We start from the raw sequence: 24,310 nt of genomic DNA on the forward strand, positions 1-24,310 counted from the left end.
CCCAAAACTGAGGTTCAAACTGAACCGTGGGCTAATTGAGCCATTGCACCCCTACCAGATATAGCAAAGAAGGAGAGGGGTCAGTATTGGCTTACCCACTTTATTGTGGTAACAATAATAAAGAAAAACAATCACAAAATAACAGCGGGCTGCCACGACATGCGACCGCTATCTCTCGCTATCTCGCCTGTTCTCCTTCTACGTCACAGCTTCCCAGTCCGATCGTCTCTTAAGCGCGCCGCTCTTAGTTGCGGACATTACAATACACAATGAATAGGTTGCCGCTGAACTCTTCACACTCGACTGCCGCTAGTTTGAAACAGCCTTAAATTTAAAAAAAATAAATAAAAACATCTCATTTGAGAGGCGAGGCGGCTTTTTTTTTGGTTGATGATGGTGCGCCACAATCTTCTATATGTAGGGGAAACCCTGGTAACAGTACTTTTACTCAAGTAGATTTTTTGGCGACATTTTTCCACCCCTGATTGACTGCCAAAATATTGATATTGTGCATTAAAATGAGAAGTTAGACCAACAGGAGAACATTTGCGGTGACTGATTTTGGACGTTAGGGCAACCAATCAGCATACTTCTTATTATATGAGGTTGATCTTGGGGTTTTCAGTTAAGTTTTTCAACACCAAAATTATCCAACCAAGAATTTATGAATCGTCATGCTGCATCAGAAAATGACTTTGCACTAGCTGTTTCTATGAATATTATAGACATAAACAAGCCAAAATAGTTTTGTCAAGATGAATAATTAAGGTTCAACAGAGCAGTCAGTCTAACCACTGATACAGTGGCTGTGGAGATCCCTGAGCCTGCAGGGGCACTCCCATCGTACAGTCTTGAATGGAACTGTAGCAGACACCATCAAATTTTATTACGGTGATCTAGCATCACCTGCTGGTAGACAATAAAGACGTTTTCATCAGTCACTGCACTGGTTTGAAATTACAGCACAGGCCAGGAATACAAAGGAAATATTATTTATTTATGATAACACTAACAGGTTTAATTCTTTTTTTTCAAGAGCTGCTGCATATAATATTTTTTGCTAGTAAGATGTTTACATTGAAAGTTTGCACTTAAATTACTTACCTATTGTGTTCAAGACACCAGGAAATACAGTAATTAAATTACTGCACTTTATTGTTGTCTGTCACTGGAGTTTTATTGTATTATCAATCCCATCCAACAAAATGACGGTCATATAGTAAGCCTTATTTTTTTTCTCATAAAAGAATGGAACATAACATTGGTATGAAATTTTGTTGTTTAATTTTGCTATTAAAAAATGTGGTCTTTTTTATATTTTAAAAATACTGTATGAACACACACAACAAATGTTTACTATCGTATTGTTTTCACTCTGTATCGAACCGTATCGTTCTTAAACTGTATCGAATCGTATCGAATCGCTTGGCCTAAAAAATTTATCGTTTTTTAATCGAATCGTAACCTGTGTATCTAGATACATATCGAATCGCCTTCATGCCAGAGATTCCCAACCCTAGTACTAACGTCAGTCTGGGCACCGCGTATGGTATCCCATTCATATAGTACTGATGTGTTCAAAGTTTTAACCTTTGCGTTCTTACCTCCTCTTTCAGCTTTAAAAAATAAATTAATTAATTAATTAAATGTTGGTTTTGTTCCTAGGGTGCGCCACACACATTCACGCATATATATATATATATTTTTTTTAATTTATTTATTTATTTATTTATTTTACATTTTATCAAAGTTTTCACCCGTGTTCACCTGGCTGTTGAGTTTGGTGAGTTTTGAAGCATTCTGAGGGGGTCAAAGTAGGGCTCAAAGCGTCGCCGGGACAAAGAATGACTGCTAGGGGGCGCTACATACTGAAGTGTATTTGGAATTTGTCTTTACATGGTATCAATGATTGCACCTGTCTTGACCTGCCTGCCGATTTTGGTACGTTTTGAAGCATTCTAAAGGGGTCAAATTGAGCTCAAAGGGGCTGCAGAACCAAGAATAACTATAATAATAATAATAAAACCGAGGAACCACAATAGGTTACCTAAAAAAAAACATTGTCACCTGCATGTCCATACTGTTCAGTTATGGATGTGTTCTAAGTCAAATCAAATCAAATCAACTTTTATTTGTTTAAACCAAATCCCAACAACAGTTATTATTATTGATTTTTTTTTTTTTTTTTAATTTAAATCTGCTTGTTTAAATATATTGGGAAAAATATTTATTATCTTTTTTTTTTTTTTTTACTTATTTTTTCAAAAACTAATTTAAAAAAATAATTAGTTTCACACATTTATTTTCAGTGACAGGTTTAAAACTATACAGTAATTAATCATTTTAAATTACTAATAATAATAATAGTAATAAACATAATGATATTAAATAAACTGCATATTTTTAATAATACAAAAAAAGTTTTAATTAGTATTATGTTGGTGAGGTTTAGTAACATCAAACTTTATTCCGAAGTTTATTTTGAAAATCGTGAGCGGAAGGCAGCCTACAGTTTGTTGAACACACTGAAGGAGTCACATGCTCAAAAAATATCCGTCTGCAAATTCCAATATATACCCCCAAACAATAGCGCTAATAACGCACTTTAACCTTAGTGAAGAAGGTTCGATGACTTAATTATGAATTACAGTTCTAACCATTGTGTTAATTATAACATAAAACATCTAAGAAAAACATCCGTTTGACTACGGTGTTTAGTCACGTGATAATCCCTTTCCCTTTTAGCTCCAGGAAAGGGCGCTGTTTTCCACTTCCGTGTACCGACCGCCTGTATGGGGTCCCTAGTTTAAGTGCTTATCTGTTTGAACTGCCACGGCGGAACTCGTCACGTCGGTCGCTGCCAAAACTCTGCGTGGGCTCATTCGAAAAGTTAAGTATCCTACAAGTTTTGTTCGGTTTCAAGCATTTCAAACTTAGTATAAAGTCAGCCAACTACATTGTAACCTAGCGCGAAAAACGCCGCAACTGTCGTCAGCGATTTTCAGGGCAGCTAATTTTCTTTCAAAACTAAGCAGCTGTAATGCATTCTTTTCTGCTTGCTGAACGACTTAAACTACTTGCAAATATTACGTTCATTTGAAAACGTTTAGAACACGAAGACACAATTCAAATATTTACTTGCATACATGTGACTCAGGTGTATTTCATTGACTTGAAGATGCACAAATGTTGAAATAACATTATCAGTTGAACTTATCAATTTACCATCAGTTGAGCACATTTTGACTCTATCTTGTTTCCGCAGCATGAGTTTACAAGAGATCTTTCAGAACATGAAGCTTGCCCGCGAATATGCTTTGCTTGGAAACTACAACTCGGCCAGTGTTTTCTACCATGGTCTGCTTGAACAAATCAAGAAACACGTCTACACCACACGAGACGCCCATCTTCAACAGAGATGGCAGAAGGTAAACAATAAGGAAATTTAAAAAAGGGGACATGCTCATAACCCATCAACTCTAATGCTCTCATTATTAGTGGTGGGAATTTTGTGGCACCTCACCATTCGATTACGATTCAAAGGCTACGATTCGATTATACATCGATTCCTGATGAACAAGCTGTTACCTACTTTTAATGCTTCGTACATTAGTTAGAAAAATAGTACAAAAATCCTCTCAGGCTTAATTAACTACTATTTCAATATCAAGTTAACAGTTCAAAACAGTAAATGAAATACTCAAGTATCCATTCTGTATCAGCAGACTTAAACTACATTCAATCTTCAACTGAATAAATCATAGCATTTTGCAGAAATATATATTTTATCAAACTAAAAGTGAGCTTGGGTACAGCGGTATGAAAAAGTATCTGAACCTTTTGGAATTTCTCACATTTCTGCATAAAATCACCAATATATGTGATCTGTCTTTTGCAAAATCACACAGATGAAAAAACTGTCCGTTTTAACTAAATCCACCCAAACATTTATAGGTTTTCATATTCTAATGAGGATAGTATGCAAACAATGACAGAAGGGGGAAAATAAGTACAGGCATGAAAATCTCTCACCTTTCGGCGAAATCCGCCGTTTTGAAGTCAAAAAGGATGACCTACGTGAATCGTGTAGATCCGAGGAGAAAATTTTTAAGAGGGGGGGGGGGGGGGGGTCGTTTGTAGGCATGTGCCAGTTACCTTCACGGATTACCATGCTATGAAAACGTCGCGGTTACAAAACCACTAAAATTTTCCGTCATACAGTAGTACGTATTCGTTATTTTTCATGTGTCGAAAATGCAGCCAGAATTGGCTTGGCGCGGCAGCGCTTACCCCTTCCCCTGTTTAATGCTGCGTGTGTCAGTGACGCTATTCCAGCAAACCCAAAAACAAGCACTCCAAACGCAAGGCGTAAATTCTTCAATTTATTGATCTGTCAAATCGTGGTAATTGAAATATACCAAATGAATAAACTTAAAACGTTGTACACTCGTATTTTTCCACATGTGAGTAGCTTCAACAGTTTAGCTTCATGAAAAAGTTCGTCAAAAACAAAACACACATTTTCCTTTCAAATTCAATACACAAAGTTACTAAAAACTTACAAAGATGAATGATAGGCAAGGCTTAGCTAGGACAGCAACTTCATTGAGGTTAATCACAGCCGCTGAGAGAGAAACAAGTTTGTATGCGGGGAGGGGAAAAAAAAAAAGAGCGTCAAAGATCGCTAATTGCGACAGATGATCTTGTACTAAGCACAAATTCACATTCGCTGGAGGAGGTAAAGTATCACTCCCAATTGTTTTTAGATGATTGAATTTAGTGAGTAATGGTTTTGGTTTTCATATTTTGTGGTATGACAAAGTTACTGCCGTTCGTTGCAGCTTGCGTTGAACACTGCCGGAGCGTCCGGTGAAAAATAGCTCCCATTAAGGTAGCGTCAAGCTTGTGTATTTAACGGTAATATAAAAGCGGTGTTGTCAATAACGCGGTATCGTAATGCGTAACTAATCTGATTACTTTCTTTCAGTAAAGAACAATCTAATGCGTTCATTTTTCTAAATCAGTAATCTGAGTAAAATTACTTTCCTTGATGCCTGTACGTTACTATTACTACATAATGTGTGTAGAATGAAGAATACTGTAGTCATGGGAGTGACATCACATGTCACATTTTTTAATCGGGGACGGAACAAAAAGGGTCACGTGTATTACCATGATGCGTGAGCGCTGGGAGTTTGCGGCCAAAACAACATAGCCTTGCTACCTCGCCAGGATGCAATGAAATAGGCAGGAGATATACTACAAACGGCTGCATTTGCACACTGGAAACACAGCCATTACTTCACATTTTTGTCCAGTAAAGATAACAAAAATATCTCCGTGCGCTGCGAACTTTGCGCTGGCTCAAAAAGACTGTCGACCGCTATAAGCATCCAATTCAAGCACCACTTGGAATTACAGTACAACAGGTAACACGACAGCCAGGACTTTTTGATACTGCTCGTGCTCAATCCTCGGTTCAAGCTCAGTTGTTGTTGAGGGTTTTGAAAGCTTAGGTTTAAAGAAATTCTAAATATCCATCTTGCCTCCTCAGCTGTAGTTTTGGCTAAGCAATGCAAACGGCTGTCTCTAAGGTTCTATAGTCACATGATCTGTTCGAAAAATAATTTGGACCCATTATGAAATACTTTGAAGGATTCCTGTTCATTTTATTCATTTTTGTTGTTTGTTTTATTGCTCTAAAACTTTTATAGACAACATTTTAATGGCCATATTCAATGGTCTTTATTTTAAAGGGGAAGTTCAGAATTTTTTACATTAGGCTTAATCTTTGAGTTAGCCGGGGTTTAATTAGTCGTTGGAAATGATTTGAACAAATTCTGTGCAGTTTGACAGTTATTTGTTAGTTTCAGGGCTCCGGAGTGGCTAAGCTAGCGCGAGTCAATGGTGGTTAAAATCAACTCCTTCAACTAATCAAACCCCCGTTAACTCGAATATTAAGCCTTATGTGAAAAATTAAAATGGTGAAATTCGCCACATGTAGGACGTTTTGCCGACGGCGGACATTTTGGCAGAACGCCGGAACATATTTACTCCACACCTTTCTCACCTTTTTAACCCCTGACCCATTTTCATGCCTGTAAGTAAGTGAACCATCTAATTTAATATTTTTTGCAGCCCCCACCCCCTCTTTGACCTTCTTCAACCAGACGCTTTCCGTAGTTGCAGTCTCGCACATCGATCAGGACTAATCTTGGCCCATTATTCTCTACAAAACTGCTGTTGTTCAGTCAGATTCTTGGGATGTCTGGCACAAACCGCTGTCTTTAGGTCATGCCACAGCATCTCAATAGCGTTCAAGTCTGGACTTTGACTTGGCCACTCCAGAACGTGTATTTTGTTCTTCTGAAACCATTCTGAAGTTGATTTTCTTCTGTGTTTTGGATCATCGTCTTGTTGCAACATCCATCCTCTTTTTAGCTTCAACCGTCTAACAGATGGCCTCATGTTTTCCTGCAAAACATCCTTTTTGAATTCATTCTTCCATTAATGATTGCAAGTTGTTCAGGCCCTGAGTTAGCAAAACAGCCCCAAATCATGATGCTCCCTCCACCATGCTTTGCGGTGGGGATGAGGTGTTTATGTTGGTGAGCTGTTCCATTTTCCCTCCACACGTGACATTGTGTATTATTCCCAAACAAGTCAACTTTGGTTTCATTAGTCCACAAAATAATTTGCTAAAACTTCTGTTGCGTGTACAAGTGCCTTTTTGCGAACATTAAACGAGCAACAATGTTTCTTTAGACAGCAATGGCTTCCTACGTGGAGTCCTCCCACGAACACCATTCTTGGCCATAGTTTTACATATACTGTAGTTGATGTGTGCACGTAGATATTGGACTGTGCCATTGATTTCTCTAAGTCTTTAGCAGACACTCTAGGGTACTTTTTTTTTTTTTTACCTCTCTGAGTCTTCTGCGCTGAACTCTTGGCGTAATCTTTGGTGGACGGTCACTCCTTGGGAGAGAAGCAACAGTGCCAAACTCTCTCCATTTATAGACAACTTCTCTGACTGTCCATTGATGAACATCCAGACTTTTAGAGATGGTTTTGTATCCTTTCCCAGCTTTATACAAATCAACAATCCTTGATCGCAGGTCTTCAGACAGCTCTTTTGACCGAGACATGATGCACATCAGACAGTGCTCCTCACCAAGACAATTCTTACCAGGTGTGTGTTTTATAGTGGGGAGGGTAGCTTTAAACCACTCATTGGTGATTGGGCACACACCTTACCTAAATTGTTTGGTAAAAATTGGTTTAAGACTCCTTAGGCAGAGGGTTCACTAACTTATTGTTCCCCCTTCTGTCAATTTTTGAAAGCTATCCTCATTAAAATATGAAACCCTATTAATGTTTGGGTGGTTTTAAATAAAGCAGACAGTTTTCACATCTGTGTCATTTTTACAAAAATCAGATCACATTTGATGGTAATTTTATGCAGAAATGTGAGAAATTCCAAAAGGTTCAGATACTTTTTCATACCAGTGTATAAATGACAATGTGTACTGCTACTTCAATACAGTACAATACAATGCAATACAAAAGTGCTTTTCTGCTTTAGGTTGTGTAAACATGAACATGTCAACGTGAACACGTTTCCCTGAGGTACAAATATTGGGAAAAAAAAAAAAAAAAAAACGTGTGCTTTCAGCTCTCCCTTATCGGTTATGAAATGGGCAATTAATCTAACAAACTATTCTGGGGCTACAGATGTCCATGCATCACACGTAACAGCGTTCTTGTTCTTGTAGTTCTTGTTCTTGAACAGCTTGCTTGTAGAGAGCCAGTGTTCTGTCAAATTTTGCAAAATCGCACCCCATCAGAAATTGCAACTTTGCGGTTCTGCGCAGGTTAAAAATGGCCGTGGATACAGCTGTTACAAAGTAAACACTACAAACTTTCTTTAAATAAAGGAATATTTACTTACGTTTGATCATGGATGCACATGTAGAAAAGTTCTCCTTCGACACATCCTGCCATGTAAGCGGCACACAACTGTATGTTGCCGTGTCGTTAAGCATAAATTTACACCATATTCGTGTTGAACGTGTATGTTTACGATGTAACTTGTTTATTTAGCACCTTCGGATAACATTGAGAGTCCAACTCAATATAAAATAGGGCTTATTCATCACCATAACTGCTTTGGGAGCAAAATATTATAAGGGTGAAAAATTTGACAGAACACTTGGACTGCTGTGTCAGTGAAACGGCGTTGGGATCGATTGACGTACCTTGGCTCTATTGCAGGGGTGTCCAAACTTTTTGCAAAGGGGGCCAGATTTGGTGTGGTAAACATGTAGGGGGCCGACCTTGGCTGACGTCCTTTATGTTGAACAATATATTTAAGCAAATTTTAGCGAGCCGTTATGTGTGTCACATTTGCTTTATTATTTTTTTTAATTAATAATTTCAACAATCTCGCAACTAGCCTTTGTGGCTAAGCCTTCAACTCTCGGGCTGGTGGGAAACACTGCTGCTGTAACATTAAACTACCTTCAAGTTGCTTCAATTTCTCGCTACGTATCTTCCCTGTAATCTTGTCGTACATGTCAGTGTGTCTTGTTTGGTAAAATCGCCATACATTGAACTCTTTAAAAACGCCAACTGTATCTTTGCAAATGAGGCAGACACAGTTGTTGCGTATTTTAGTGAAGAAATAGTCCAATTTCCACCTATCCTTGAAGCGTCGGCCGTCACAGTCGGCTTTTTTTTTTTTTTCTTTTTTTTTTTTTTTTTTGTTGATTGTCGCCATTTTAGAAAATTGGGAGTAAAAGGTCACACGGGGGTAATGTTGCTTAGAGTAATGTTGCTTTTTAGTGGGTAAATGACCCACGGGGTAATGTTGCTTAGAGTAATGTTGCTTTTTAGTGGGTAAATGAGGAGCAGCATTTAGTGTGTAAGCTACCTCATATGCTGGTAGCAGTACTGCTGACCAATTTATTAAGTCTGTGTGCGGGCCAGACGTTATTGATTTTATGACAGAGGCTGGGGGCCGGATGAAATTTGACCACGGGCTGCATTTGGCCCCCGGGCCGGACTTCATTCAACATTCTTCGGAATCCCCTATTTTCTAGAAGACTATTTTCTAGTAAAATTCAAAATAATTCCACACGTCTGCTTTTAAATTTATGTGAGCAGGTCTGATCTCGCGGAGAGGTCGGTTGGTTAGGTCAGCCATGCTTGTTGCAATTTTGTACTGTATCTAGCGGCATGAGTTGTGGGTGTGTATCCTTGGGACGCGACGAGGAACGGACCGCCGAAGACCGCGCTGACTGTGTTTTAGTTCCGCTTTATTTGGCATGTTTAGATCATCGTAATATGGATTTTTGTGAATCTTCTGTAATCTTCCACGGCCGAATCGCGAATAATCTAAGAATCAGAAATTTCACACGCCTTTATTCATTATGCATCTTTCATTCTCCAGTTGTGGGAAGAAGTTAGCGAGGAGAGCAGCCATGTTCAAGATCTCCTGTCAACACTGGAAAGTGTTCAACTGGATGCTGTGCCTGGCAAACCAATTGAACCAAATGATTGTGAGATAAGGCCGATGCCCATTGAACTAAGGTAGGATGTTCCGGTATCAATCTTTGTTTTAAAGCATTTTTTCAAAATACTTTAAACAGACTACCCCATACACATAAAATCAATTTCCACACCCACAGAATTTATGTTGAATGTGTTCTCTGTGGATGAATCATAGTTCTGTGTGGTCCGATTATCCAGACTAGTAAACTGGAGTTGCCTATTTGAGCAAAAGAATGCATGCCTGAAATGCCAGTTATTTAAAAAAAAAAAACAAAAAAAAAACAAGACCACAAAAATTTAATTATTTTGAACGAATTTGTACAGCAAAATCAAAAATATGACATTGTTTTAAGGGTGCGTAAGTAGGGAGTTAGAATCATGCCAAAGCTAAAAAGGGGAAAAAACATGGTTTACAAATGAAAAGTGTCATTCAAAAAAGTAGGTGTTGTTTGAAAATAAAAAGTTGTTCATAAAAGAATGAGTTTCGATTGTTATCTGCTTGCAGATCGAACTGGTTTCTCTTGCGTATCGAACTACTTTCCCTTGTGGATTAGAGCACTTTCTCTTGCGTATTAAACTGCTTTCTCTTTTCACTCAGCCCAAACGATATGGGGCTGCCATTTATCCTCTCCTGAACAGCAGATGGCGCTTTTCAATATTCAAAGGCCACCAGGTCGACGTCATCGATGACGTAAATGCGTCGACGAGCACAACATCCCGTTGACAGTTAATGAAGGGTTTAAAAAATGATATTAGTGGAAAGTTGAGAATGTCGGATGCTCGCTATGCAAGCAGGGAGAGCGGCACAAAGCCGGAAAAGCACACCAGAGAGGCCAAAACATTGACTTATTTCAACGAATCAAAGGAGGGTACGCTGTTGTGTCCTGTCTCTTCAATGCCAAGGTTGGCTACACCACCTAAAGCGCCGTCACCCAGTTGTAATTTTGGAAGACGACAGGAGACAACAAGCTGGCAGATCGTAAGTCCATCTAACTAGCTAACGACATGTTTTATTGAAGTTGCTAAGCCTTTCTCAATATGCAATGAGTCAATTTACTGCACAGTAAATAAAAAATAAGGGCAGTAATTTTCACGGCTGCGTTTTATCGCCAAGTGCCTGCGTCAGTGCATACATTTGTGCGTTCATGTATTTTCACAGATGTTTATTTGTTATCAACACGCTGTATGTTTAAATTTCATACATACAAAATAATGAAACACATGTATATTAAACAATGTAAACTAGGCCTGAACGATATTGGAAAAAACTATTGTTGCGATTTTTTTTAGGTGTGCAATATATTGCGATATTATATTGCGATAGTAAAAAAATAAAAATAAAAAATAAAAAATTTTAAAGAAATATTCACTAGATGACTTGAATAGCTGTTTGGAAATACTTTGCATGACACACCGTGACCACAGTGTATTCCTATAATACCGTTTCATTTGTGAATGATTAAGATTGCTGTATTATTATGAAGGGATCCAGGAAGCCATGTCTGCACAAAATAGATAATTTCTTGAACACAATATTTGACACTTCAACAGCAGCAAATACATTAAATGACAAATAAAAGAGCAGGTGCATTCGTCCCGAGTTTTTGACAAAATATAACAATAAATAACAACTTCGGTAAAATAACAACAAAGTTGTAAACATATTTGAACAAAAATATTAAATATGACAAATAAGAGTTGTTCACAAACTTTAACAATAAATAAGAACCTCAGTAAAACAATAAAGTTGTCAACATATTTGAACTTAAATATTAAATCTGTCAAATAAAAGTGCAAGTGCATTAGTCCCCTGAGTTGTTTACACAAAATATAACAATATAGAACTGCAAAACTGCAACAAAGTTGTAAAAATATTTAAAAAATATTAAGTATCAAAACTTTATGTGCAGCTGTACTATAGTTATTTGAAAAATACGATTTACAGTTAATTTAAATATAAAAGAAACAGAAACTCAATTGAACTTGTAAATAATTGAACTGAATAACAGCAAATAACTGATGAATAACAGAACCATTTTAACTCCCAAATTTATGTATTTGTCTGCATATCGTCCACCTTCCTTGCTCAGCAATTCTCAACTGGGTCTCATAGGTTTTTGGCCAAGACTACTAGTTTATCCACCATTGCAGGCTTGAGACAACAACGTTGGCACGTAACAATGTTCCCACCTGTACTAAAAAGCCTCTAATGGGAAGCTCGTAGCAGGAATGCATAGATACCTGCGTTTTAAATGGTCCCACATGTTCGACGGATTACTTCTTGTTGAGGCAACCATGGCGAGGCACTGTCAACAGGGCTGTTTTTTGTTCCTTATATTCTTGTCGATAGCCAAAATACTTCCAAAACTCCTTTTGGAGACAGTCTTCCCTATTCAACGTGCTGCTTGATTGCTTGCTTTCACTTTGAAAACGGCCCCTCCTCCCTCCGCTCTGCTGTTCGGCCCCTCCTCCCTCCACTCTGCTCTAGCAGGGGAGGGGGAGGAGCCGATGACTGCGAGCTGGAGAGAATGAGAGACTGTGCACTCTCTTTCTCGCTCCTTGCTCAAAACAAACGTTTGTGGATTTAAAAAAATGAAATGAAAAAACTATCGCACGTCCTTGCGATGGGACTATTGCGCATGCGCACATCGCGATGGCGATGTTTAAACGATATATCGTTCAGGCCTAATGTAAACGTTAGCATTGCTACATTGAGGCTAACAACAACCTACTTTAGCCTGCTATAAAACATTGGCAGTCTTCTCCAAAACGCCACCTTGAGGTTAAAAGGCGACACTTCAAACATGAAATATCAATGGTTAACAGCATTTGCAAATAAAAAAAATATAAATATATAAAAATTTCTGGAATTAATCCCACATACCTCAGAATACAGATTCTACACAAAGAATAGCTTTAAAATGACACCCTTTAAGAAAAATCTGATTGGCAGTGATTCTAATGCTATTATATCTAGTAGTATACTATAATATTAATGCTAGATATTTTTTAAGAATTGTTTTGAATCATGTCAAAGGCGAAGTCAGTGTTCTGAATCTGTTTACATTCCGTTCTTTTGCACTAGTTAATGCTATCAGCATTTGACCGCATTGTTTGTGATTTTATTATTGTTATTTATGTGTTTATTTCTACTTTAATAAAGAATTTAGGTGTTCCAAAATGTATTTGCGTCAACAAGTTTCATTGCCAAATTGTTTAAAAAAAAAAAAAAAAAATTCCAAATTATTAGATTAGTCGACTAATCGTAAAAATAGTGTGCTGAATAATCGTGAAAAAATTTGTTGTTGACAGCCCCAGGCTACATACGTCAAAACCAGAAGTGGCAGTCCAGTTTTATCAATCTGCTCCATGCGAGACGGGGGTGGTGTCACTACAAGTGAATGTTTATTTGCTATTCCATTTTAAAAATTATGCATTTTTTTTGTTTTGGGTTTTTTTCCCCCTTTTTTTGCATTAAGGCTCAGAATATATATATATATATATATATATATATATATATATATATATATATATATATATATATATATTTTTTTTTTTTTTTTTTTACTTGGAGCACAATATCTCCTAACCTGAAATTTAAGGGACACAGGTAGAAAGGCAACGCACGAGGTAAATTGACTTATGTAGTATTGTTCACATATCATCTTGCTTCAAAGCTCACAGCTGTGGAATAAACAAGGGCCCTGTAGTAAAATATATATTTTGAGAGTAACTTTTCTAAATTTTCCTCCCTTCTTCAGGCATTCTCCATGTCCTGTCAGGCGGCCTACAGCCATATGTAAAGACAGTAAACCAGTCAACAATCGGCTCAGTGTGGCCGTAAAAGCCCATCAAAGGCATTCATCCCGGGGGGCCAATGGGGACAGGCACAAGCCCTCCAAGGCCAAAACAAAAGATACGAAGGAAACTGCTGGAAAAGCAAAGGAAGAGAAGGTGAAGCTTTTTTTTTTCTAGTCCAGCGTCAAATCATCTGTCAAAAATGTTCAATCATGCACTTGTTAACTTGAAATTCTTGGACAGGTAATGTATGCTAAATCTTTCAAATGAACAATACCATTGTTTTTAATTGTTACCTTGTTATATGAAAGCTTTGATACGCGAAAAATTCCTTTAATGGAAAAAAAAAATGTTGTTTTTTTTTTTTTTTTTTTCCGCTTCGTATTGCGAAAAATTAGTCATCATACAAAAATACGCACTGTAGTAGATAATTCCCGCTTGCAGTAATGTAACTACGTTTGAGAATAAGTGTAAACAAACAAAATATTCAAACCAGAATGTGCTGCATAATGCTCATGTAAATGAAACAAAATGCGAATATAACTTACAAGTGATGCTTTATCAAGGCACAGTAAGCAATGGCAACCGAAGCCAGCACGTCTTTTCAACTAGGTTTAGCTGCGGCTCACAGTACACAAGCAGGGGGCGTGGTTCGCGGATGACGAACTCTTGATCTGATTGGTCGCTGAAAGCAGTGGGGCACGGTTGGGGAATGACGTACGCTTAATCTGATTGGTTGTTGAAAGCAGGGGGCGTGGTTGGTTTGTATTGCGGGCCGCGGCTGGACCTTTCTCCCGTTTTTTCACGCTCTCTTGCAATGAGCTCGAGTAGTCATGTGATACCGTCTGTAGAATTACCTGGAACCTAACAAACTAGTTACAATTGAACGCCACCCTAAGGCGACAAAGCATTACAAATAAAAACAGCCAATCGGAGAACATGACAGCAAATTTAATGTGGTGTTTGAGTAGAGCTGGAACAAATTAGGAAATTGTAAATTGTGATTCATTACACGAAAAAAGTCATGATACGAAAGCCACTCCAGAACTAATTGATTTCATATCTTGAGGTACCACTGTTGTTCCTAAACAAATTTAATGTATCCTCAATTGTACATATTCAAATTGATGTAGTTAAGTCCTTATTGTTCAATTGATGCACATTTCAGTTACTAGGGGAGTAACGATGCACTGATCTATAGCAAGATGTCCGTTGTTTTAGCTCACTTGATAGTAAGCACCCCGAAAGGCACAATACATTTTTGTTTTGTTTGTTTCCCAGGGCAAAGGAGACGTCCAAGAAAAAGAAGTCAAAAAATTTGATGGGACAGGATATGACAAAGACCTTGTGGAAGCTCTGGAGAGAGATATCATATCTCAGAACCCTAACATTAAATGGTATGTGTTCATCTTTTGACTTTGTTTCTGGAGAATAATGCACACATTTATATATAATCGGGGTGCACATAAGTGGTCCGCATGCGCGCATGCGTACTGGACGTAGACAAACGCGCTGGCCCTAAATGGCTTCCATACGCTTTTGCGTACCGATGGCTGACCACTGTATTTGAGGCGGACAGGACAAAATCACTTCTCAAAATGTCAAAGAGGTAGGCCCCACTGAGTAATTATTTCCGTGTTCCCCCACCCCCGTCAAAAGACAGACAGACGACAGAGACGTCACCGGAGCTACCGAAAAAAAGGACTTTTGCTGAAAAGTGGCTGCAGGAGGTACCATGGCTAAAAGCAAATGATGCTCGCACGGAAATGTGGTGCAACATTTGCCGTGAGAATCCCAATGTCGCTAATAAGAGCAGCGCATTTTATGTACGGTCAAAGAATTTCAGCCATCCAAACTTTGAAAAGCACGAAAAAAACAGAGCATGTGGCAACTAAGCAAACTATCGATGTCAGACAGGACCCTACTCGCCCTATGGACAAGTGGCGAAATAAAGTTACTGAAGAACAGCGCCATGCACTGACAAACGTGTTTTTGCTAGCATTTCACAAAGGTAAACATGCACGTTCAATGAGCTCTTATGAGGAGGACGTCCCACTTTTACAAAGGCTTGGAGTTAATGTGGGAGCCGCATATGAATGCCCTTTATTTTTATATTTTTAAAGTGTGAACTAAGCCTGAACGATATATCGTTTAAACATCGCCATCGCGATGTGCGTGTGCGCAATAGTCCCATCGCAAGCACGTGCGATAGTTTGTCTTTTTTTTTATCCACATACGCCTCACTTTCTGGTCTGCGCTCAGCCTCCTACCCTCCCTCTCCCAGCCTTTAGATCCTCTCAGTCACTGCGGCACAACAATGGCTTTGATCTGGCCAAAGAAGCAGACTTCACACGGCCATCTGTCAATCATCGTTTAACTTGTTAAACAGTTGCAAGGAAGCCGCGCTGGAATGAATGTGTGTACTGTGGGGACGTTGGAGACATTTAAATGCCAGAAGTGATCATGAGGAGTTTGAAATTTCTACATGTCACTTCAACGGTCACAGCTAAAGTAGATAAACAGAAGCATTTAATAAAGCCAAGCATTTATCTGCTACAGTACTTTATTCTTGTTCAAAAATGATTTGGTTGGACACTTATGTTTAAAACTTATCATCATTATGAAATTTGAAGTGCTTAAAAACCATTTATTTATATACATTTTTTAAATCACTTGGGGGGGGGGGGGTTGGGGGGGGAGAGAGAAAAAAACATGTCTTATACACGGTGACCCAAAAAAAAGTTTACACTGCCATAATACAACCTAAATGCCATGTTTATTCAGCTTAGAATTAGAATTGAATCACAAATTATACATTATTGTAAAGAACATGTACAGTACACTCTATTTTTCAATATGTCCTCCCTTAAGGGTCACAACAGCCTCCAGGCGCCTGCGGAACGCTTCTTTATGTAGGATGCTGTCATCTTTTCCCAAGATCTAACAATAAACCTCTCCAAGGCTGCCACAGAAATTTGTGGCTTCTTACAGGCACTGTCCTCCACAGTTGCCCATATGCTATAATCCAGGGGATTGAGATCTGGACTCTGGGGCGGCCACATATCACCTTGTCAATCAACTTTTTGGTCCGCACAGATCGGGCACTTTCAGACCCAGGTTTTCGTGGGACTGTTCCAGTATCTTTCAGCTTCTTTTTAACTTTGTAGACTGCACATCTGGATATTCTCAGATTTGCTGCAATCTCAGTAGGTGTCAGACCGGCACGCAGCAATTCAGGTACAGCTAAAGTTTTCTTCATTTTCAGCAGAAGCACAGGAATTGTAGAGACGAGAGATTACCAGCTGCATTGAGTGACCTTAATGAATCACTTAAGCATGACAACCTATTTAGATATGTTTCAATGGCTTTTAAACAAGCAGTCAACTGAGTGCAAACTTTTTTTTGGGTCAACCTGTATGTATCTCTTTCCAATGCTAAATCTGAATAAATACATTGGGCACAAAAAACACACACAAAAAAAAAAATAATTAAAATGGGGGGGGGGGGGGCTACTTCACGGTTTTTCTCTTATCGCGGCGGGTTCTGGTCCCCATTAACCGCGAAAAACAAGGGATGACTGTACACTGTGGTGATCTAAAGTCTTTCCAAACAGCTATTTAAGTCATCTTGTGAAAATATCTTGAAAAAAAAATATATGAATTTTTTTTTAATATCGCAATATAATATCGCAATATATCGCAAACCCCCCAAAAATCGCAGCAATAGTTTTTCCCAATATCGTTCAGGCCTAGTGTGAACAAGTCAGTACATCTCTCCAACCTTCTAAGGGCAACCATTCTACGACTGAAAAAGTGCGGCCCGGGGGCCAAATGCGGCCCGTGGTCAAATTTCATCCGGCCCCCAGCCTGTGTCATAAAATCAATCATGTCTGGCCCGCACACAGACCTAATAAATTGGTCAGCAGTACTGCTACCAGCATATGAAGTAGCTTACACACCAAATGCTGCTCCTCATTTACCCACTAAAAGGTACCTCTAAGCAACATTACCCCGCGTGACCCTTTACTCCCAATTTTCTAAAATGGCGACAATCAACAACAACAAAAAGTTGACTGTGACGGCCGACGCTTCAAGGATAGGTGGAAATTGGACTATTTCTTCACTAAAATACGCAAAAACTGTGTCTGCCTCATTTGCAAATAGACAGTTGCTGTTTTTAAAGAGTTCGATGTGAGGCGACATTACTAAACAAGACAAGTTGACATGTACGACAAGATTACAGGAAAGATACGTAGCGAGAAATTGAAGCAACTTAAAGCTAGTTTAATTTTACAGCAGCAGTATTTTGCAAGAGCCCAAAAGATGAACGAGAACGCCACAAAGGCTAGTTGCAAGATTTTGTGGAAATTATTAATTAAAAAAAATAAAAATAAAACAAATGTGACACACAGAATGGCTTGCTAAAATTTGCATAAATATATTGTTCTACGTAAAGGATGTCAGCCAAGGTCGGCCCCCCCACATTTTTACCACACCGATTCTGGCCCCCTTTGCAAAAAGTTTGGACACCCCTGACCTAAAGCTTTATTATATTTGTGAATTTATGGCACCCTTTGTGTAAAATTACTTAACCGGATCCGCGGATAGAAAGACTTGTAGTTCTTAAAAGATAAATGTTATTACGAGTTAAAATAATTTGATATTGAAACCCATCTTGTTTTCATTTCTATACAATTTGTGAAATTTAACTAGTAGGTTGACGTCGCAGGATGGTGATGTCTCCTGGTTACGCTGCTGGGCTTCCAGAGTATGACTCTAGCGACATAAACATCATTTGTCATTTGTCATTTGTTCAACCCTTTTAATTTGAACCTGAAAGGAACATGAATGGGCATGAGAGCACTGTCGATATTTCACAAAACGAGCAGCAAAAGCAAAATCAACAGGAAAGACGGGACGAGACGAGAGTAGGAATAAAAAAACTGTCTCCTGCCAAAATGTGCAACACCGGTGAAATGACAAGAAGCGAATTTGACACCCAAAGTACTACGGTGCGCTTTCAGCTTGTTTTGTTTAAATGCATACAGACAAAACATACAAAAGATGCGTTAAGAAAATACCTAAACATAGTACCTTGTTCTCTCGCTCTTTGATGGTCAGGCAGTGTACTGGAGTAGCATATAAAGTTAACGATAATTGACAGACACTTAAGCTTTGATCTTGCCAGAAGAGCTGGTAAGCCAAGACTTCAAAGCAGCGCGTGCGTCAACATCGTTTAATTTGTTAAACAGTTGCTGTGGCAACTCATTTTGTGTTAGTGAGCAGCTTGAGTGAACTCACACAATTTAGCATTTAATAAAGACAAGCATTTTTCTTTTTTCTTTTTTTTTTTTTTAAATGGATTGGTCGTCTACATTTTCTCTTCTTTAAAAATAAATTGGTGCGACAGTAACATGTTTAAAACTTATAATTATTACATTTGAAGTGCTTAAAAACTATTTATTAAAATTATATATACATAAGGTTTTAAATTAAAACTTTGGGGGGGGGGGGGGGGGGGTGAAAAAAGTCTTAACTGTATCTCTTTCCAATAATGAATCTGAATGAATACATTACACACATTTTTGGCAGGGGGGCTACTTGGTGTTTTTTCACTTAGCGCGACGGGTCTGGTCCCCATTAACTGCGAAAAATGAGGGATCACTAATATGAAATAAGGGTGGTTTAAATATGCTACGTGACTAATGTGGTCAACAGATCAACAATCTGCTTTAAAGCTACCACAATAAAACAAAATGCTCAAAAGAATGAGTGGGAAACACATGCAAAAAGTATTTGAGGCAATGAAAGGGTTATAAAAGACTCAACAAAAACACAAATAGGAAGTATTCGACGCTTTTAATCGATGAGTGCATGTGTTGGACGTCTCGCCGCGTAGAAGGAATTGCAGTAATCCGGTAGTATTCGTTGAATGACAGTGACAAACTACGTTATTACCCCGAGCGTCCATTGCACTCTTAAAACATGGTGCCCTCTGTAGGTCAAAACATGTACTAAATATTATAGAATTTTAAATCGATGTCAATATTTTATGTGTTTTTAACAACATATTTTAATAAAAGAGAACAATTGTGGCTTATTAGAAATCTTGAAGTCTGAGGTTCCCTTTAAGCATGGCTAATAATAAAAAAATTGTACTACATTTGGTAATGCCAATGCTTCCTCTACATGATCTGGGAAAGATGATTCGACTTCATTTTGGTTTGTTGCGTGGGCAAAACCATTTTAGACCTATTTATCCATCCACGACAAGAAGAAGTTACTGAACATTATAGCAAACATTTGGTTAGAAAAATAAGAGTTCTGTGTGTACACTACGTCAGTGGTACCGAACCTTTTTGCACCACGGACCGGTGTGGTTTGGGTCTTTTTTTTTTTTTCACGGACCGGTGTTCTGTCAAATTTTGCACCCTTATAGAATTTTGCTCCCAAAGCTTTTGTGGCGGTGAAAAAAAGCCCTCTTTTATAGTCAGTTGGACTCTCAATGTTATCCAACGGTGCTAAAAAACTATTTACATCAAAAACATACATGTGCAACACGAAAATGGCGTAAATTAATGCTTAACGACACGGCAAAGTCGTTAAGTGAGAGAGCTTCGTGCAGTTGTTGTGTGCAGCTAACATGGCAAACGTAAGTTAATATTCCTTTCTTTAAAGAAAGTTTGTAGTGTGTACTTTGGAATCGCTGCATTCGCCGTCATTTTTAACGTTGTGCGCATGCCAAATTTGTCAGAACACCGGCAATGTGCGGCAGAAAAATACAGCAAATATAAAATAACATTTGTTTTTAGCCCTGTCGTGTTAAGTGCAGGGAAAATACAAGTCACCCGCTGAATCAGTGGGAGGCCCGAGCTTGTTACGTTGAGACGAGATGGGAGAGTGAGAGAAGCCCGCTTCACAAAGATACGATGTTGGAAATTGTAGCACAGTTTTCACTGCTCTCCTAGCGATGTCAGATTTCCGAAATGACTTTAATCCAGAACCTCGGTAGAGTTGTTGTTTCAAATGTATGTTTAAGGTCGGCGTGATTTGCGATCTCGACAAGCTGATATTCCTGTTGCACAGACATGCTCGAATCACTCGGCTTATTCTCATACGGGTCACGAATCCACTCTTTCGCAGTTCATGGGTCTTCATCATTATCGAGGACAAGCACACATAAATATACAAAACAAGATGTACTGTTAGCAGTCCAATCAATGGATTTCTATGACAACATTCTATCTGCCAGGGATGTTGGTGTGTTAAGGGGCACACGCCAAAGTTAATTTCGCCAGAATGCAGTCGTTAATAAATTATTATTTCTGTGCGGCCCGGTAGCTAATGCACCATGGACCGGTACATGTCTGCGGCCCGGCGGTTGGGGACCCCTGCACTACGTTATTATACTGGCGGGAAAAATGTGCAAATTGATGATAAATCCTTTTATAAAACTTCATTTTTTACCATTCACAACCTCTTGTTCGCGCGCCCTCATTTTGAAAAATTTAAAATATCTCGGAAACTCTGTTATCATAATAAAATTCCAGTTCTCCAGAAGAAAATACGACTTGAGTGGGCGTTCACATGCAATTTTCATCTCTTCGAGTGGTATTTACCATAATTACGACACCACATGAAGGCGGCATAAGTTTAACCTCGAAAGTGATCTTATTTGCTCAGGGATGACATTGCAGACCTTGGTGAGGCAAAAAAGCTCCTGAAAGAAGCAGTTGTCTTGCCGATGTGGATGCCAGCTTTTTTCAAAGGCATACGGAGACCATGGAAGGTACTTATTGAGATTAAAATGTGTTAGTATGAACTGTCAATTACAACAGCATATAAAACTTTTGACCACAGGGAGTGCTAATGGTGGGACCTCCTGGAACTGGAAAAACGCTTTTAGCCAAAGCCGTTGCTACTGAATGCAGGACTACTTTCTTCAACGTTTCCTCATCAACGCTGACCTCTAAATACAGAGGAGAGTCTGAGAAATTAGTGCGTTTGCTTTTTGAGATGGTAAGAAATTGATGTTTTATATTCCAAGTCTACATTATATTTGGAGTACATTATGAACAATTGACCTGTTGCTAAAGCTCCATCAACCCCCCTTACTTATGGTTGCTAATCTGACACGTTTCGTCAGTCTAACAGCACAGACATTGCGGCTAGACGTAGACCTTAGTGTTTTTAGTGATTTATTTTGGCGCAAAACCAGTAAAACATCGTCCGGATTGAGGTAAGAAGGTTTACAAAATGCAATGGAGGGTTATATTGAGAATATAAGGTTCAATATTTATAGCTTAGCAAAGGGTTCGGATACTAAAGTGTCTGTGCACAAAATGTTACGTGAAAATAAAAACTAAATCAGTTCAAGGCGCTTATTAGGGCTCTATGTTTACTTAAAATAAGAAAGCCTCACTTTATTGTTAGCAAATTCAAGTAACGCCATGCGAACAAAGACATAAAGTTAACTAACTTGAGCTAATAAACGGCCACACTTCTAGCGTTAAAGATGTTATAGCGATGGCATCCTTTAAGATATACCGTATTGGCCCGAATATAAGACGGCCCTGATTATAAGACGACCCCCTCTTTTTCAAGACTCAAGTTTGAAAAAAGACTTTTTGAACACCTAATTAATTTTAATACAGAAAATAATGTACATGTACTGTACATCCGAAACAAATGATTATAACAATATATTTGAGAGAAAAAGCATGTTATTTTGCCTCATTCAAATCTTAATATCTGAACATTTAAATATGTAAACTAAAATGCAATCACATTTGTAAATGAATAGCTTCTGGTTTTTAAGATGTAAATCAATCTATTGTGATAAAACAACAAAATTGCAATAACTGCATTTTAACCATCAAAGTGAAGTCTAACTGTAACTGTAGTCTTGAAACAAATCTGAATAAGGAAAAACAGTGTAATAAAATAATGCAAACTGGTTAAACTAAAAAGAGTAGCTGAGATCTGTCATGACAGAACATCGCTTCAATGATAGCTGGTGCCATCTAGCGTCGTGAATGGGAAGAGTAGCTGAGATCTGTCATGACACAACATCGCTTCAATGATATCTGGCGCCATCTAGCGTCGTGAATGGGTATAATGTCTAGACCGCGAATATAAGACGGCCCCCTCTTTTTCATTCTTATTTCAATGCAAAAAACATCGTCTTATATTCGGGCCAATACGGTAATATTCGATAACAGTAACGAGAACTTTGAAATCTAATAAAGCATTTTGGCAATACAGCTGGCTAGTTAGCCTCTGGCATAGGGTGACCACTTCCGTAGGGTCATAATGGAGTACCTATACTGTATATATATTCTTTTTTTAAATAATACATCAGACTTGCGATGTATTTTCATCAACAATAAAGTTTTGCACAGTATACGGATCATATTTGTGTAAATAAATTGTAAAAAAAATAGCAATTCAGGGTCAAATATTTTTTGGCAATAATTGTTTACAGTACCGTGTTTTCAAATTGAAACATGCCCCAGAAAAATTTTATTTTGAAATCAACAAAGAACATTTGTAATAAACAAAATTCTTAAGAACAGGATTTTTTTGTATAAAAACAATATGAGCATTGAACTGTTAAGTGAACCCTTTATAAGAGAAACAAGTTTAAAAAGTTCAGCTGTAGTTATTTTGTTATTCAGAGGCAATGAGGGTTCTCAAAAACAATTTTCATTGTCGAGGCACCTGCTGCTCGACTCATTCTTTTATGTTTCACACTCTCCGCTAACGTTATACGGCTGCTTTGCCCCTGCTGCTCACGTCCACATCACACCAGCAAATTATGCAGAAACCGTGGAACGAGTCTTGACGTCCCTCGTTTTGGCATGTTCGCTACCACTGTTGTAAAATCTTGGCGAGGAAATGATGTCATCAGATAGCCGTACGCGAATCTTTGTTTACATTTCATTGAGCCAATTATATAGGGCGTTTTTAGCTGAAACCCCTCTTGGCCAATCACAGACCAGTTCTGACAACTGTGGGGCTGCGTTGAGTTTGGCTAATGGGTTGTGCAGGATGCCTAACACATCACTGAAAAGGCTGAGTGTCCGTCCTAAAACCGGACAGTTGATCACTACTCTGGCGTTAGCTTCATCTTACCTTAAGAGAACACGTCTACATGCTTGTTTAATTAGCGGACATTTAGCTGGGAGTGACAGGGTACTCTTAACTACTTATAGACTTCTTAAGCCAATGACCTCCAGTTGTTTTTTCGGCTTTGGGAAGGGAAAGAACTGGATTTATACTGATATACTGGCAGAGGCGATTGCTCGAAAACTGTAAGGGAAGTTCTTGTCAAATTAACATCCGCGGGAGGCATTTTAAAATGTTCATTCAGTTGTTCTGAGTTGAACTGTAGACTTTCATAATCATCCTAGCGATTAGAGATGGGAATCTTGTGGCACCTCACGATTCGATAACGATTTATGGTTCAGAGGCTACGATTGGATTATAAATCGATTATTGATGCACAACCGAACACCACGCTAACAGTGCTTGAGTTCCGCTTTACTTGGCATATTTCAATAATCCATTTAAATATGGTAAGTAAGCATATTTGAATAATCACAATGAATATGGCCTGAATATAAGACGTTGTTTTTTGCATTGAAATAACACTGAAAAAGATTCGCGGTCTAGACATTATACCCATTCACGACGCTAGATGGCGCCAGATATCATTGAAGCGATGTTGTGTCATGACAGATCTCAGCGACTCTCCCCATTCACGACGCTAGTTGGCGCCAGATATCATTGAAGCAATGTTCTGTCATGACAGATCTCAGCTACTCTTTTTAGTTTAACCAGTTTGCATTATTTTATTACACTGTTTTTCCTTATTCAGATTTGTTTCAAGACTACAGTTACAGTTAGACTTCACTTTGATGGTTAAAATGCAGTTATTGCAATTTTGTTGTTTTATCACA

At 38.4% G+C, this 24,310-nt stretch overlaps 1 protein-coding gene across 1 annotated transcript in view; it reads left to right on the forward strand.

Annotated features, from left to right (window-relative positions):
- The first annotated feature begins 2,726 nt into the window (after positions 1-2,726).
- Positions 2,727-24,310, forward strand: part of katna1 (katanin p60 (ATPase containing) subunit A 1) — a 31,449-nt gene continuing 9,865 nt past the window's right edge. The window contains exons 1-7 of the mRNA XM_057823646.1: positions 2,727-2,889; positions 3,266-3,428; positions 9,452-9,591; positions 13,314-13,506; positions 14,632-14,747; positions 21,033-21,138; positions 21,210-21,368. Of these exons, the coding sequence (XP_057679629.1) occupies positions 3,267-3,428; positions 9,452-9,591; positions 13,314-13,506; positions 14,632-14,747; positions 21,033-21,138; positions 21,210-21,368 (876 nt within the window). The 5' untranslated portion in view covers positions 2,727-2,889; position 3,266. The remainder of the gene's footprint in view (positions 2,890-3,265; positions 3,429-9,451; positions 9,592-13,313; positions 13,507-14,631; positions 14,748-21,032; positions 21,139-21,209; positions 21,369-24,310) is intronic.

The sequence above is a fragment of the Corythoichthys intestinalis genome, chromosome 19, assembly GCF_030265065.1.
Source record: "Corythoichthys intestinalis isolate RoL2023-P3 chromosome 19, ASM3026506v1, whole genome shotgun sequence".
Classification (NCBI taxonomy): Eukaryota; Metazoa; Chordata; class Actinopteri; order Syngnathiformes; family Syngnathidae; genus Corythoichthys; species Corythoichthys intestinalis.